The 14,101-nt window shown below is 45.8% G+C and overlaps 1 protein-coding gene across 1 annotated transcript in view; it reads left to right on the forward strand.

Moving 5' to 3' along the window:
* The window catches only part of CCDC38 (coiled-coil domain containing 38), a 44,994-nt gene that overhangs the window by 9,841 nt on the left and 21,052 nt on the right, over positions 1-14,101 (forward strand). Inside the window, exons 5-8 of the mRNA XM_075553213.1 lie at positions 287-450; positions 552-632; positions 5,512-5,675; positions 13,930-13,999. Of these exons, the coding sequence (XP_075409328.1) occupies positions 287-450; positions 552-632; positions 5,512-5,675; positions 13,930-13,999 (479 nt within the window). The remainder of the gene's footprint in view (positions 1-286; positions 451-551; positions 633-5,511; positions 5,676-13,929; positions 14,000-14,101) is intronic.

The raw sequence follows: 14,101 nt of genomic DNA on the forward strand, positions 1-14,101 counted from the left end.
CTGAGCCACTTCTGGGTCGTGGAGCAGAGCCCTTTTGGACCGAGACTGAGTTCCTTCAGAAAGGCAGGAGAGAAGAATTAGGCTCCCTTTTAAATATCTCCCACATCAAACCCCTACATGATCGAAAGGCCACGGATTCAAGATTCTGACATCCTGATTTTCCAACGCGAGTGCTGGCCACCAGGTTTCTTTTGCTCTTTTTCCCACGGGATTGTTGAACTAGCCTAGGGATGTTCTGAACACGTGGACTCGTGTTCTTGACACACTGTGTTTCCAATATTGCCAGTTTACTCTGTCAACCAAGAGGAAAACAATTAGAAAGTACGAAGACAGCATCGCACAGAAGGAAAAGCAACTGGTGAAGGCGGAACGAAAGCTCCAGGAGGACGCCCTGGCTTTCGAAGAGTTCCTTCGGGAAAATGACCAGAAGTCTGTGGATGCTCTTAAAATGTTCGTTTGCTTCTTCCCTCTGCCCCCAGTCCCTCTTATTTGCTCCTTTTCTCGGTTGTTTCTCTGAACACGATGCCTACTGAATCTCTGTTCCATCTCAGTGCTGCGCAAGAGACGCTCAACAAACTCCAAACCACAGCGGAGCTGAAGAAAGCCAGTATGGAAGTGCAGGCGGTGAAAAGGTAAGGTGCCCGGGGAAGCTTCCTCTTTGTCAGTGTGGCCCGGTGAGACCAGTTGGTACCTAGCGATGCCGAGGTTGGAGTCATCCTTCTTAGATGATGGGCCCAGAAAAATGACGTCATGCTTGGTAAAGTAGAGGGGGCAGAAAAGGGGTGAAAAAGAGAAAGATCCTCAACAAACTGGGTGGACTGGGTGGCCACAATAATGGACTCAAACATTAAGAACAATTGTGAGCACGGCCCACTAGCAGGCCGAGTCTCACTCTGGTCCACAGGGTCTCAGTGAGTCGGCTCCAACCCGACGCCACCTGACAGCCACAAATTGATGGTGTCACAGCTATGGTCAAATTACCTGAAACAAGTAACCTGCCAGCGCACCAGGAAAGCTCGGTGACCTGTGGGTGGCCACTGGGTCTTTACTGAGTGATTTCAGAACCGATTCTCTTAACTCGTAGCTCTCAAAGCAAAGGGATGAGCTGAAAAGATGCAAATCAACATTAGGGCTAAACAACAAATGATCTCCTCCAGGCACCCTTTTTATTCATTCCGAGACACTGTAACTAAAATTAGAATTCATTTTACTGTCAATGCAGTTGTGTAGTTATAATTGGCTGTTTCTGTTGACAACTTACGATGGGAGTTGAACCTGGCAATGGTATGTGGGAGAAAGATGGAGCTTTCTATTCTTGTAAAGATTTACACTCTTACAGGTGCAAATTTTCCGGGGCAGTTCTACTCTGTTCCATAGGGTCACTAGGAATCAGAATTGACTTGAGGGCAGGAAGAACAATGATCTTAGAAGCTGAGGTACCTAACAACAATAATGTGTTGGTCTGGGTACATTAGAGAAAAATCCACAGAAACTCATATGTATAAGAAAGAGTTTTATATAAAGGGTAAGTACACATCAAGAAAAAATCCCAACCCAGTGCTGTCCAAGCCCACAAGTTCAACATTAACCCATATGTCCACCACCAATCCACAAAGTCCTCCTCCATCTCACAACAAACACGAAATGATGTCGACTTCAGGAGAAAAGTTGAGTCAGTGAATGTGTAAGCATGTCAGCGCTGGCAGGGGTCTCCACACGGCTGCTCCAGCACCCAGGGATGCATCAGGGCAGGTCCATGTGGCTTGTCCTTGGGGATGTCTTGCAGGAAGTGAGCCTTGCCAGCTGAAGCAGGGAACTGGCTAAGGCAGCTGCACCCTAATCCAACCATCACAAAGCAAGAGACCCATGAACTAGAAAGGCGAGGCTCACTGAGCCATTTATCTCCCCGCCCTTCAATTAACTCCACATATGTTTATCGGCCAGGGTGGCACAATAAACTTTAATTATCTCAAATAATTACAGGAGCAAGAGTTAGGATGAACTTATGTCCTCTTCTTTTCTTTCTCCAAGGGTGGGCTGTTTCATTCTATGGTCAAGTAGAGCTCACTTCAACTAATTTGAAACCTCAAAAGAAGTTCAATCAGTCATCATTCTTGGACTGTAATGTCATGATCCAAGAGACAATGCATCTTGGTATCAGGTCATGATAAGATTTGCTGCGTCTTTCTGAAAACGTGTTGTTTACCTCTTCTGTCAAGTCAAGACCTACATGTCTCACATCTACACCTTGGGGAGAGGAGAGCAAAGGAAAACAAACTGGAATGTGGTTTCCTCAAAACTAATTTCTTTGAACAAAATACGTACCTATTTTAAACATGCTTGCTACAGCAGCCTCTTCTTCTTCAAAGTCCCTAATGCGATTAGAAAAATAACCGAAAGGTTGGCAGTTCAACCCCCCCTAACTATTCCAAGGAAAAAAGATTGGGCAATTTGTTTGTGAGCAGCTTACAGCCAAGAGCAGATTACAGCCCTAGCAGACAGTTCTACTCTGTCATGGGGGTCATTATGAACTGGAATCTGCCCAAGAGCACCAATGATGACATCCACTTATTTCTCCAAATGGGAATTCATATCAGTGCATATCCACCTGTCATTGGAATGCAGAACGTACAAAATGTGAATCAAGGAACATTGAAATTTGTCAAAAAAAAACAAAAAAAAAACGGGAAGATAGAAGGCCAGTATTCCAAGTGTTAGTGGGCTGAGACAGACTGCACTTGAATTAGATTACTCAGCTGGGAATGGCAAACTGCAGGAAAACAGCATTGCACTCGGCGCCAACAAGAATATTTGTACTGTGAAGTTCATCATTGTCAGTGAGAAAGTAATAGAAACACACCTACAACTATGACCTGACCATTGCCATGCTATTTTCAATAGCCTATGTGAAGTTTAGAGTTGGACGTTGAATAAGGACGATCAAAGAAGAATTAATGCACTTGATTGATGGTGCTGGCAAAGAATATCGGAAGCACCATGGGCTGCCAAAAGAACAATCAAATCGGTCCTGGAAGAATTACAGCAGAGTGCACTCTCAAGTCAAGGATGGAGAGACTTAAGCTCATGGACTTTGGAGATGTTATCAGGAGAGACCAGTCTCTAGAAAAATACATCATGTTTGGTAAAGTATGGGGGGGGGGGGCAGAGAAAAGAGGAAGGCTCTCAACAAGATGGATTGGCACAGTGGCTGCAATAATGGGCTCAAACAGGAGAACAATTGTGAGGATGGCACAGGACTGGGTAGTGTTCATTCTGTGGTCCATGTGGTCGCTATGAGTTGGAACGGACTTGATACTGTCTAACAAAAACACCACTGTCCTGTACAGTTTTGCATGGTCCTACAACTAAGATCCATTTGTATGACTATTATTTCAATTGACACACCAATCACAAAAGCCAAAAGCAAATCAATTAAAATATTTTTATGAACTGGTACAGTCTTAAATTCATCAAACGTGCAATCAAATGGGAGCTGGAGGCACAGGGAATCCAGGGTGGATGATACCTTCAGGACCAGAGGTGTGAGGGGAGATACTGGGCGAGTAGAGGGTGAGTGGGTTGGAAAGAGGGAACTGATTACAAGGATCCACATGTGACCTCCTCCCTGGGAGACGGATGGCAGAGAAGGTGGGGGAAGGGAGACTCCGGATAGGGCAAGATATGACAAAACAACAATCTATAAATTATCAAGGGCACATGAGGGAAGGGGGAGCAGGGAGAGAGGGGGGAAAAAAGAGGACCTGATGCAAAGGGCTTAAGTGGAGAGCAAATGCTTTGAAAATGATTAGGGCAAAGAATGTACAGATGTGCTTTATACAATTGATGTATGGATATGTATAGATTGTGATAAGAGTTGTATGAGCCCCTAATAAAATGTAAAAAGCAACAACAAAAAAAAACGTGCAATCAAGATGCATTGCTTATTATTGGTGATTGATATGCAAAAGGGGAAATGAAGACATAGGAGCAATGTGTGGAAAACATGGTCTTGGCAATGGAAATAACTCTAGAGGTGACAGAATAGAATTCTGCAAGACAAATGGCATACTGAAATGATCTAGGATTTGGTGTTACTTGGATATGCAATCAATGGCAATGGAAGAAGCAGTCAGGAAAGCATTTTATTGGGCAAGTCTGCTATGACAGACCTATTTAAAATGTTAAAAAGCAAAACTGTGACACTGAAGACTAAGCAAAGATATCACTTTGAGAAGCAATGTGAGCCTAACCCAAGATGTGGTATTTTCAGTCACTTCACATGCAGGCAAAAGGGGACAATGAATAAGGAATACTGAAGAACTGATGCTTTTGAATTATGAGTTATTCTTCAGAAGCATTTTTGAAGAATATTAAATACCAGCAACAAAAAGAACAATCTGTCTTGTAAAAAGTATAGCCAGAATGTGCCTTAGGAACAAGGATAGTGAGATTTCATCTCACATACTTTGGACTTATAGGAAGGAGCTGTCAACTTGGTAAAGAGTCAGCGTAAAGGAGAAAGCGTCTCAGCAGGACAGATTCATACTGTGGCTGTAGGACTGAGCTCAAACATAACCATGCTGATGAGAGTGGAGCAGGACTAGGCAGAGCTTTGTTCTGCTGTACACAAGGACAAGTCAAAGTCAACTTCACACACACCAAAAACAATGGTTTATTCATTGGAAAACCATTTTCTTTTTTTTCCTTCTTTCTTATTTTGCAACAACATGGTAGATAACTCTACACGTGGACCTCTCAGGATGGATTACAGAGGAATCAAATCTCCCACCTCTGTGAGAAGAACTCATTATCATCAGTCAAGACAAAACTCACAGCCTGATTTCAAAACAGACTCTCAATTGTGCACGGGCAAGGCAAAGCTGAGGAAATTCCAAGCAAGGCCTCAGTCAAATTTCAAATTTCAATACATCCTGCCTGAATGTGGAGCCCATCAGAAGAATAGATTTTAGCATTCTCGACATGACATCTGGGAATCAGAATCGTGAAAGGATTGTTGGTCAACGTAAGTAGGAAAAACGAAAGGCAGATCCGGTAAGATGATCAGAAAGAAGGGAAAGACCAAAGTGGATGTCAGCAGGCATTCTGAAACTTGCTCGGCAGCAGCAGAGTAGCTGAAGCAAATGGAAGAAATGGCAATATTGAAGTGCCTAGTATAAGACTTCACAGGGCAGCTCATGAGGATAAGGCAAAGTTTTGGGATGATGTGTACGAAGACCTGGGTGTGTCTAAAATGAATGCAATATTTCCCACAGTAATCAGTACAGTAAGACTATTCCATGTGTCCATTCTATCTGTGTATACACTTGGGCATGTCCGATTCAAATGGCATTACTATTCATGTCTCTCTTCTCGCCCCGTATCTTAATGATTCACATTTTATGGCCATATTTGTAATATTTGATAAGTAAAGTAATATTCAAATAATCAGACTGCAATTCATAAAGCATTTTTTAATGAAGATGCTTTCTTACCTTTGTTTCTTTTGAGTAGTGAAATAGCAAAAACAGAATTCCTCCTTAAGGAATATATGAAATACGGACTTTTCCTGCTGAAATTGTCCCCAAAGCAATGGCAAGCCCAGCAAGCACAGAAAAAGATGAAGGACTCAAAAAGTAGGGACAACATGAGGAATATCCTGCCAAAATTACTAACAAGTAAGTACACTTTTTTGTTGCAATTAAGTTAATATTTCTCATTCTACAATATTCTGCCTCAGTACTTGTTGGCTATTTGTTTAAGTAATCTCCATTTCCATTTTAAGTTGAACCAGAGGGACCTCAACTCTTATATTATATGCTATTGATTTAGAAATTTAGTTTAATTCTATATATACCACAATACAACACCTGAAAAGAGAAAGCAATTCATTATTTCTAGATTACTCCCTTAAAAACAAAAACCCAACAACTAGGAAGATATGTGATATTATAAACTGGTTCTGTGAGATACACAAAATCACTTCTACTTTGTTGATCAATTGAAAATATTAGACAAGGAAGTTCAAACCAAGAAAGCAACAATAGCATTACTATAGGCATTGGTTAAATTGAAAAATGGTCCAGTTTTTCTATAGGAATATTGGTGTTCGAAAGCTGCCTGTTCTTCTGAAATTAATGTACACATTTCATGAAGTTATCATCAAGATGTCACTAGAAACTTGCTGGGGAGAGAAGTTCATACAGCGACGCTGGATTTTATCCAGGAAGATCAACACAGACTCTGGAAGACAGGTGGTGAAGAGGAGTCACTGAGGCTTTGAAAGAGACATCAATTACTGTCGCAGCATTTCAGGAATCAACAAAGTAGGACGGTGGGGGCATCAGAGTCAACTCGATGCATGTCGGAGTCAGTGACATTCACTAAGACAGGCGTGGAGTTGCCAACGGCATGAGGTGGCACTGTCCAAGAAAGTGACATAAAAATGACTGTCTTTGAAACTGTAGCACCGTGTTTCGGTAAAAAAAAAAAAAAAGGATTGCTCTTTTTAAAAAATTAACAGCAAAAACATTTTCTGTAAGCCCAGTTTGTATGTATCCCTATACCTACCAGGCTAAACCTCTGCGTGAAGGTGCGCTTTGAACCTTCTACGTGTTTCTGTCAGAGGTGTTGATATTTCCCAGTTACAATGATGCTTGAAGTCACACGTGCTCGATTCAGAAGAGGATGGGGAGCGAGAGATTACATTGGATCCTGATTGAGAGCAGAGGATCTACCACAAAGATAGGCACGCGCGTTTTGTTGAACTCTGCAAAGCTGTTCCGCTGCGTGGATCCTGAAAGACTATGGATAACATTGAGAGGGACAGGCATGCGAAACGCGTCCTTGTGCTCCTGTGGCGCCTGCGCCCGCTGTGACTGGGGCACCGCAAAGGAGTGCTACGTGGTCTAAAACCAAGAAGCTGTGCGACACAGGTGTAGCCCCTCCCCATACTTATTTAGTCTCTACGCTGAGCAAGCAATCTGAGAAACTATGCTGTATGAAGCATGTAGCACCAGGATCAGGGGAAGTCCTGTTATCAGCCTGTGGTTTGCAGGCAACACACCCTTGCTTCTTGAAAGCAAAGAGGACTTGAGATAGTTACTGATGAAGGTCCAAGATTACAGCCTTCAGTTTGGCTTACAACTCAAGGCAAACCAAGACACTGCCATCCAGCTGATGCCGACTCACAGTGACCCTGTAAGACAGGGAAGAATTGCCCCTGTGAGTTTCCGAGACTATAAACGTTTACCGGAGTAGAAAGCCCCGTCTTTCTCCCTGGGAGCTGCAGATGGGTTAGAACTGTGGACCTTTTGGGTTGCAGTCCAATGTGTAACCACTACACCACCAAGGCGCCTAACTCAACGCAAAGCAAACCAGGAAGACCCTTCCTGAGCTGCATTAGCATTGTTCTGCAACCAGGGGCTCAAACATCACAGTAACGAGGGCGATGCCGGACCAGTGCTTTCTTCTGACGCACGTAGAGAAGGCTGTTGTGAGGTCAAAGTCACAGAACAGCCCCTAACAACCACAACACCATCATCACTAGTAGTTGTGATCCTGTATCACAATAGCTTTTTATGAATGAAATTTTAAAGGAAAAGAAAAAATGGAAAGGTACTAATCATGTAACAAAGTTGCAACTCAATGTAAAAAGATTTTATGAAACAATCCTGTTGTTAATATTCATATCTGAGCAATATGGAACTTACGCAAATTACAACTATGCCGTCACATATTATTCTATGAGAAAGTTGATAATAAATATGACTACGGATTCTCTATGGTTTGGTGTGGGAAGAAGTTACGGCACGGGGTGCAACCATTTCGAGTGATGCCGCTGGCCAGACACCCCTGAAGCATGGTCAGCACAGGTGGGCTTGGCCTTACTTACGGATCTGTAGTGAACAGTTCCACATCTTGTCACCACCCCAAAGATTCGGCTGCTGGGTATGGCTGGCATCTATCTATCTTCCAACTGCACAGCACGTTTCTACAGAATCAAAGCTTTTTTTCACATTTAAAATCCCTGATAGAGATGGAGTCCCCAGTCAGATAGGGAAGCCCAGGTGTACCCGCTAGTTGGGTAGTCAGACCCTACATCTGTCAGTAAAATATTCTGTTGTGTTTAATAAGGGGCAAAAGTGGGAGCACGCGTCAGTAGAAAAGACTTCAACTCCCAGCAACAGTGGGACAAGGGCCCACTCTCTTTCTTTAAAAAGCCGAAAAAGGAGATAACTGCATGGGGCCAGGGTTTGCAGGCGGTGGATAGCAGACTAGGAAGGACAGTGGTCCCCGAGAGAGGAGAAACAAACTGGAGAGGGTTTGTGGGATCTAGCACAGGGGTGTGTGTGTGTGTGTGTGTGTGTGTGTGTGTGTGTGTGTGTGTAGGGGGGTGGTAGCCAAAGGAGCCTAGGGACTCCCTGAGTTGAAGAACTCGGAGCCTCGGGAGACCAATGTGGAGGCTCTGAGAGTTTCTACAGCAGAGTACCAGAGAGGAGAAGGAAGCAGAGAGAGGGAGGGAGGGAGGAAGAGAGAGGTACGGAGAGGATCGGTCTTTGGCTAAGAATGGATGTGGCCATGCTCTAGGGTACGCGTGCACCAGTACTACACAGAAATTGGCAAAACATGTTTCTCCAGCGTTTACCAGTGTGTACCTTGGGCATGTCGTCAGGAGAGACCAACCCCTGGAGAAGGACGACATGCTTGGTAAAGTGGAGGCACAGCGAAAAGGAGGAATGCCTTGGAAGAGATGGATTGATGTGACTGGGCTCAAACATGGGAAACACATGGCAGTGTTTCGTTCTTCTGTACGTAGGGTCGCTATGAGTCGGAACCAACTCGAGAGCACCTAGTGACACCAACTTTTACCAGTACGGCACCGATGGGCTGCACTGCTTAGTTTCCACATGTTGAGAGTCATGTATTGAACATAGAGATCACATGTGATGAAAGTTGGGTTCACAAAAGGCAAGTCACATGGAAAACTGAGACCTGCTTGTGTTTCATAGCTGCAGATTCAGTCCTCCAGGGACACATGACTACTGGCTTCAAGGTTGGTGGTGCAAACCCACCAGAAGGTCCACAGAAGGCAGATCTGGTGACCTGCTTCCAAAAGGTCACAGTCTAGAAGACTCCATGGAGCAGGCCCACACTGCACACGTGGAAGAAACGTGGCAGCCACCAATGACAACAATAGGTCTGTCACTCAAATAGAGGCTTCTCCGAAACCGACACCCCTCTCATCTCTGAGGAGCTATGAAAACAGGATTTCAGGGGTCATGAAAGACTGGCATTGGAAAAGGGATATTTTGGTGCCACCAGGCCAGTCCTCGGCACTCTGCCTACCCCAGAGACCAGCCCCTTTTATCTGTGTGGTACCCTGGGCTAGCGACAGCTAGCAACAACTAACAATAAGATGGTTGTGTTGCTGCAAGTTTTTTTTACATTCACACCACCTGCTAGTGGAGACGAAGCACTCCTCCTCAGATGTGGTACCCCCTCTCCACTCTCCTTTATGCTCCCTCTCCAGAATCATTAGTAAGTGGAAAGAAAATAGGCAGCCATGTGGAGTCCAGACAAACATTTTCAGAAAACTCTTCTCCGGAAAATGGTATCCATGATGAAATCAGAGATGGGGGACTTTGTTCACAAAAGGAAAACCAGAGAAGGTGCCAAAGTGGAGTTGGGGGTCCTGGAGCCTCCATGGAGGGTCCGTAGAGGACAATGCCCATTCGGCCTTTAATCCTGAGAGATGAGGATTCCAAGTGGAGAGGTGACATGCATTAACAGGCCGAGAGAAGTCAGGCGAAGAGGGCCAGCCATGAGCCACCTCCGTAACTAACACTCTTCCAGACTCTTTCTCACGGGACCTGGCTTCACAATCCTGGTGCTGACAGACTTATTCCCAATGCCACCCAAAACCGAACTCACTGCCAGTGCGTCAATGCCAACCCTCAGTGGCCCTATAGGACAGGGTAGAACCACGCCTGTGAGTTTCCGAGACTTTTCCTCTTTATGAGAGTAGAAAGCCCTGTCTTGCTCTTGAGGATTTGGCTAGTGGTTTTGAACTGCTGGCCTTGCAACGAGTAGCCCAATGTATAACCACTATGCGACGAGGGCTCCTGAAGCATTCCCAGGGCTCAGCAAAGCAGGTCAGTTACCACCACCATCTCTGCCTACTGCCGAGACCAACCCCTTCCATCTGCGTAATATACTTGCTAATTACAGTGGCTCTTTCTGTTGCCAGAAGTTTTCACAATAACTTTACCTTCTCCCTGAGACAAAGCTCTCATTTTCAGAAGTGTTTGAGTTTTTTCCTCTTTCTGCTTTATGTTCCACTTCTAGAACCATCGAGTGGAAAGCGAAGAGAAAACAATACGGAGGATACCAGAAAGATGTCACTGACAGGGGATGTTTCTCCCGTCAAAAGTGTCCATGGTAATACCAAGCTGGGCCTCCTCACTCCCCAGGTCCAGGCCTGATTTCTGGTACCGAGAGAGATGTATTCCCAAGGCCCAGCAAACCTGGCCTGTCGCCACTAGGTGACTGCCATTGGCCAGTGACTCACAAGGAGTGAGGTAACTGGAACATACCCGCAATCAGGTGGGAGATCTCCTTCAACACCACCATCAGCTTTCTGTGGACCACCCTTCTCCCTCCACCCCACAGCCCCCCTCCCCCGCCATTACTTGAGCTAGATGACTCTGCTCACAGAGGGTCTGGCAACGTGTCAGAGGGAGAGGAAAGGAGGAGGGTGTGGTGACGTCAATGTTCTCAGCTGCGAAATCCTGAATAATAAAGTCTAGAAATTACTCACTTGCAGCAACCTACTAATAATCCTAGCGTGTGCTCGGGGGTCAACTGAAAAATCTAAGAGGCCAGTGAGATGCAGGCAGGACCCACCTGGTTCGTTATCCATCCCGCTGCTCCCATCCTACGTGTCATCATGGAGCGCCTGGGAATCTGCAAGATGCCAGGCACTCCTCCAGACACAAAGACGGCAAGCGCTCCACCCCAGAAGTGTACAACAGCGATACAGACTGGGGGGTGAGGGGAGGAGCCAAAAGACAACCTGTGCCTGAGACCCTTAGAAAAGGCTGTAGAAGCCATGGCGCATCTGAGCTGGATTTTGAAGTCTATGTAGGAGTTGGTCATGTGGAGGTTGGGGAAAGCAAGGCTTGAGGGCGCTTCCAGAGAGCAAAGCGTGAAGAGTGGTCGGGAGCCCTGAAAGTGGTGGCATGGGGAAACAAGGAGGTGGGGAGGCCCTCGAGAGTGAGCCCCAGATAAATCAAGTGGGTCATCAGTCGCTGTCTGTGTCCTGCCCTGTGGAGGGCTGGGGAGCAGTGACAAACACAGCTGGGAGTCCTTTGTCGCTGATTCGCCCTGTGGGTTCTCTGGGAGTTTGAGGAGGTGGTGATCAGAGAGTTTTATCTACTTCTCTGTTTCAGACCAGGGTGGGGTCCAACCTTGACTAAAACGTGGGAGTAGGGTAGGGGTTGAGGGGGGGTAAACAATGGTAGGTCTCCCCACAAGCAGTTGTGATTAAAAGACTCGCTTTTATTTTCACCCTTGATTTTTTTAAATTGTGATTAAGAGTATCTATGATAGGTTAAAAAAAAGAACAACCGTGACATATCTCACAATGGATGTCCCTGCTTCATGACCTTGCGGAAGTTGTAGACTATTTCTGACAGTACGCTCAAGCTCAACTTGTGTGCCTTTGAGTTTTGACTTAGGTTTGGAACCTAATTTCAGTAGGGGAAAAAAAGAGCTGCTTTTCTATATGATTATCATTCTAATAATAATAATTTGTATAGTATATCCATGCAGAGAAATGAGTACCATGCACCAGACGGCAAGGACTCGTTTTTAATAATGGGCTCTTTCTTTTCACCACCGCTGCCATCACCACCAACGGGACCGTCGCCGGGACATTTTAAACAGGAAAGCATTCCAGGAAGGCCCTGCTCCCTCCAGAGAAAAAGAAATCATCTTTAACAAAGTACAGTACACGCTCAATCGCCTCTCTTGAAAACTGTGGCTGGGTCTTAGCAAATATCTCCTTTAGCCTTTCTGTGCACAGTGTGGTTGTCGGTCCTAACCGACAGGGTGTCCTTCGGTAGAACAGAACAAAACGTCGCCTGGTCCCAGGCGACCTTCATGCTCAGAGGTGTCTTGAGTCCGTCTTCCTAAGGGCTTCTCTTGCTTTGGTGGCCCTCTGCTTTATCTCCTCGGGATCGGTCTTTCTCGATAACGTGTTCGCAGTTAGCAAGCTGAAGCTTCACTGCTTTCTGGCTGGATTTCTTCTAAGACGGGTTTGCTCCCTGTTCTGGCGATCCCTGGTGTGTTCACTCTTCCTCGCCAGCTCCACATTCCAAACGCATCCATTCTTCTAGCTTCGTTTGTTCTCCCATGTCCCACTTTCAAATGCACACAAGGCAACTGAAAAAAGGGATGCTTAGGACAGGCACATCTTGGTCCTCAAGATTGCCTAATGGAATGTGCTCTGACTGCTGTTTCCATGGAAGCTGATTGTTGATTCAAATAGCAAATGCATACTCTGCACTAGGAACCCACTGGAGCAAGCGGCCGCTGTTTCCGTCCGCTCCTGAGGTGACAGAGCTGTCACGGGCCTCCTGGCCTTCGGTAATGAGTGCCTGCAGGAAGTGCTTGCTCACCGCCTGCAGCTTGAGGCTTTGCCTGTCCGAAGCCACCGCCCTGTCGCTTAAGAAGCCACGCGGCTCCCCGTGTGTAGCTGCTTTCACTCTATTGATTCAAAAGCGTGGCAATCCAACCCACACATGGCAGCAGGATACCTAATAGCTCAGAGTGCCCGCAAACAACCCAGGTGCCCAGCAGGAGATGGGCGGACAAACAAAAAGTGGTGTTAGAATGAACGGAATATTATTCTGCTTCAAAGAGAAATGAAGTCCTGATACCAGCTAGGTCACAGAGGACCTTTAAAAATGTTAAGCTGAGGGACATAAGCCAGGCCTAAGAAGACAAATACTCTCCTGTCCAATGACAGAAAAATCTAGAAAATATTAATCCATGGAGAGGTGTGGTGATGGGGGGGGAGGTGTGCTGCCATTGGGTCACACGGCTTTGTTCTGATGATTGACTCATTCATACTCATTGTTTTGTAAATCTCTGCTTCTCAACCTCGGTGAAAGCAAAGAAAGGATAAGAAAATACATGGATGCCCAGAGTCTCACTCCAATTCAATTAAATCAGAATCGCTGGGTTTAGAGACGTTCTTTCGCGATCAGAGGCGACTAACGCCTAGCCAGGCTTGAGAATCCACCCTACACACATGACTGGATTGGGTACCATTCACAGTGAAGTCTTGGGAACCAGTAAAGCTAAGTGTGGGTCTCAGGCCAACCTCATTACATAAGAACTTGCTATAAATACAGGATCTCGTACATGATCTAAGGTGGTCAGTGTTGTTAGCTGCTGTTGGTTGCCTACACTCATGGCAACCCTGTATGTCACAAGGTTTTCTTGGCTATAATCTCCGCAGAAACCATTCACTTAACTGCTCTTCCTTGGATCCCCTGGGTGGGTTTGAACTATGAACCTGTAGGTTAGCAGACAATCCCAAACTGCTTGCACCATCCAAGCTCCTCCCAGCAGACCTCCTGGATCAGAATGTGCACTTTACGAAGCCCTGCTCAAACTGATGTCAACTCTAATCCACTAGGAACACAGAGCCACATCCATCTTCCCACAGCTTCACTTTGAGTACGTCAGTCGGGATTGCCTGCTAGATCAGGTCTGTATTCCTTAGCTGCCTAGGGCTCTCTCTGAAGTTGGAAACCATGCTTCCTGTTCATGCTCACTTCCTTTTAGATCCCTTCGGCCACTTAAAAATAGCACCTCCTCTTCTAAGAAACCTTCTGCTAGATTGTCTCCATGGGATCCCCCTAGGGACAGCATCTGAGACAGACGGCGGCATGCTGAAACATGGGGGTGGGGGGCTTGTCTTCAAGGTTCACCTGTAAGGAAGTGAGAACAGAAAAGGGCAGAGGGAGAAATTGGCCTGCAGTCCTGCTGTGACCTCCAGGGAAGGAGCTCTGGGATTGGATGACTCTCCAGAGTT

The sequence above is a fragment of the Tenrec ecaudatus genome, chromosome 6 (assembly GCF_050624435.1).
Source record: "Tenrec ecaudatus isolate mTenEca1 chromosome 6, mTenEca1.hap1, whole genome shotgun sequence".
Classification (NCBI taxonomy): domain Eukaryota; kingdom Metazoa; phylum Chordata; class Mammalia; order Afrosoricida; family Tenrecidae; genus Tenrec; species Tenrec ecaudatus.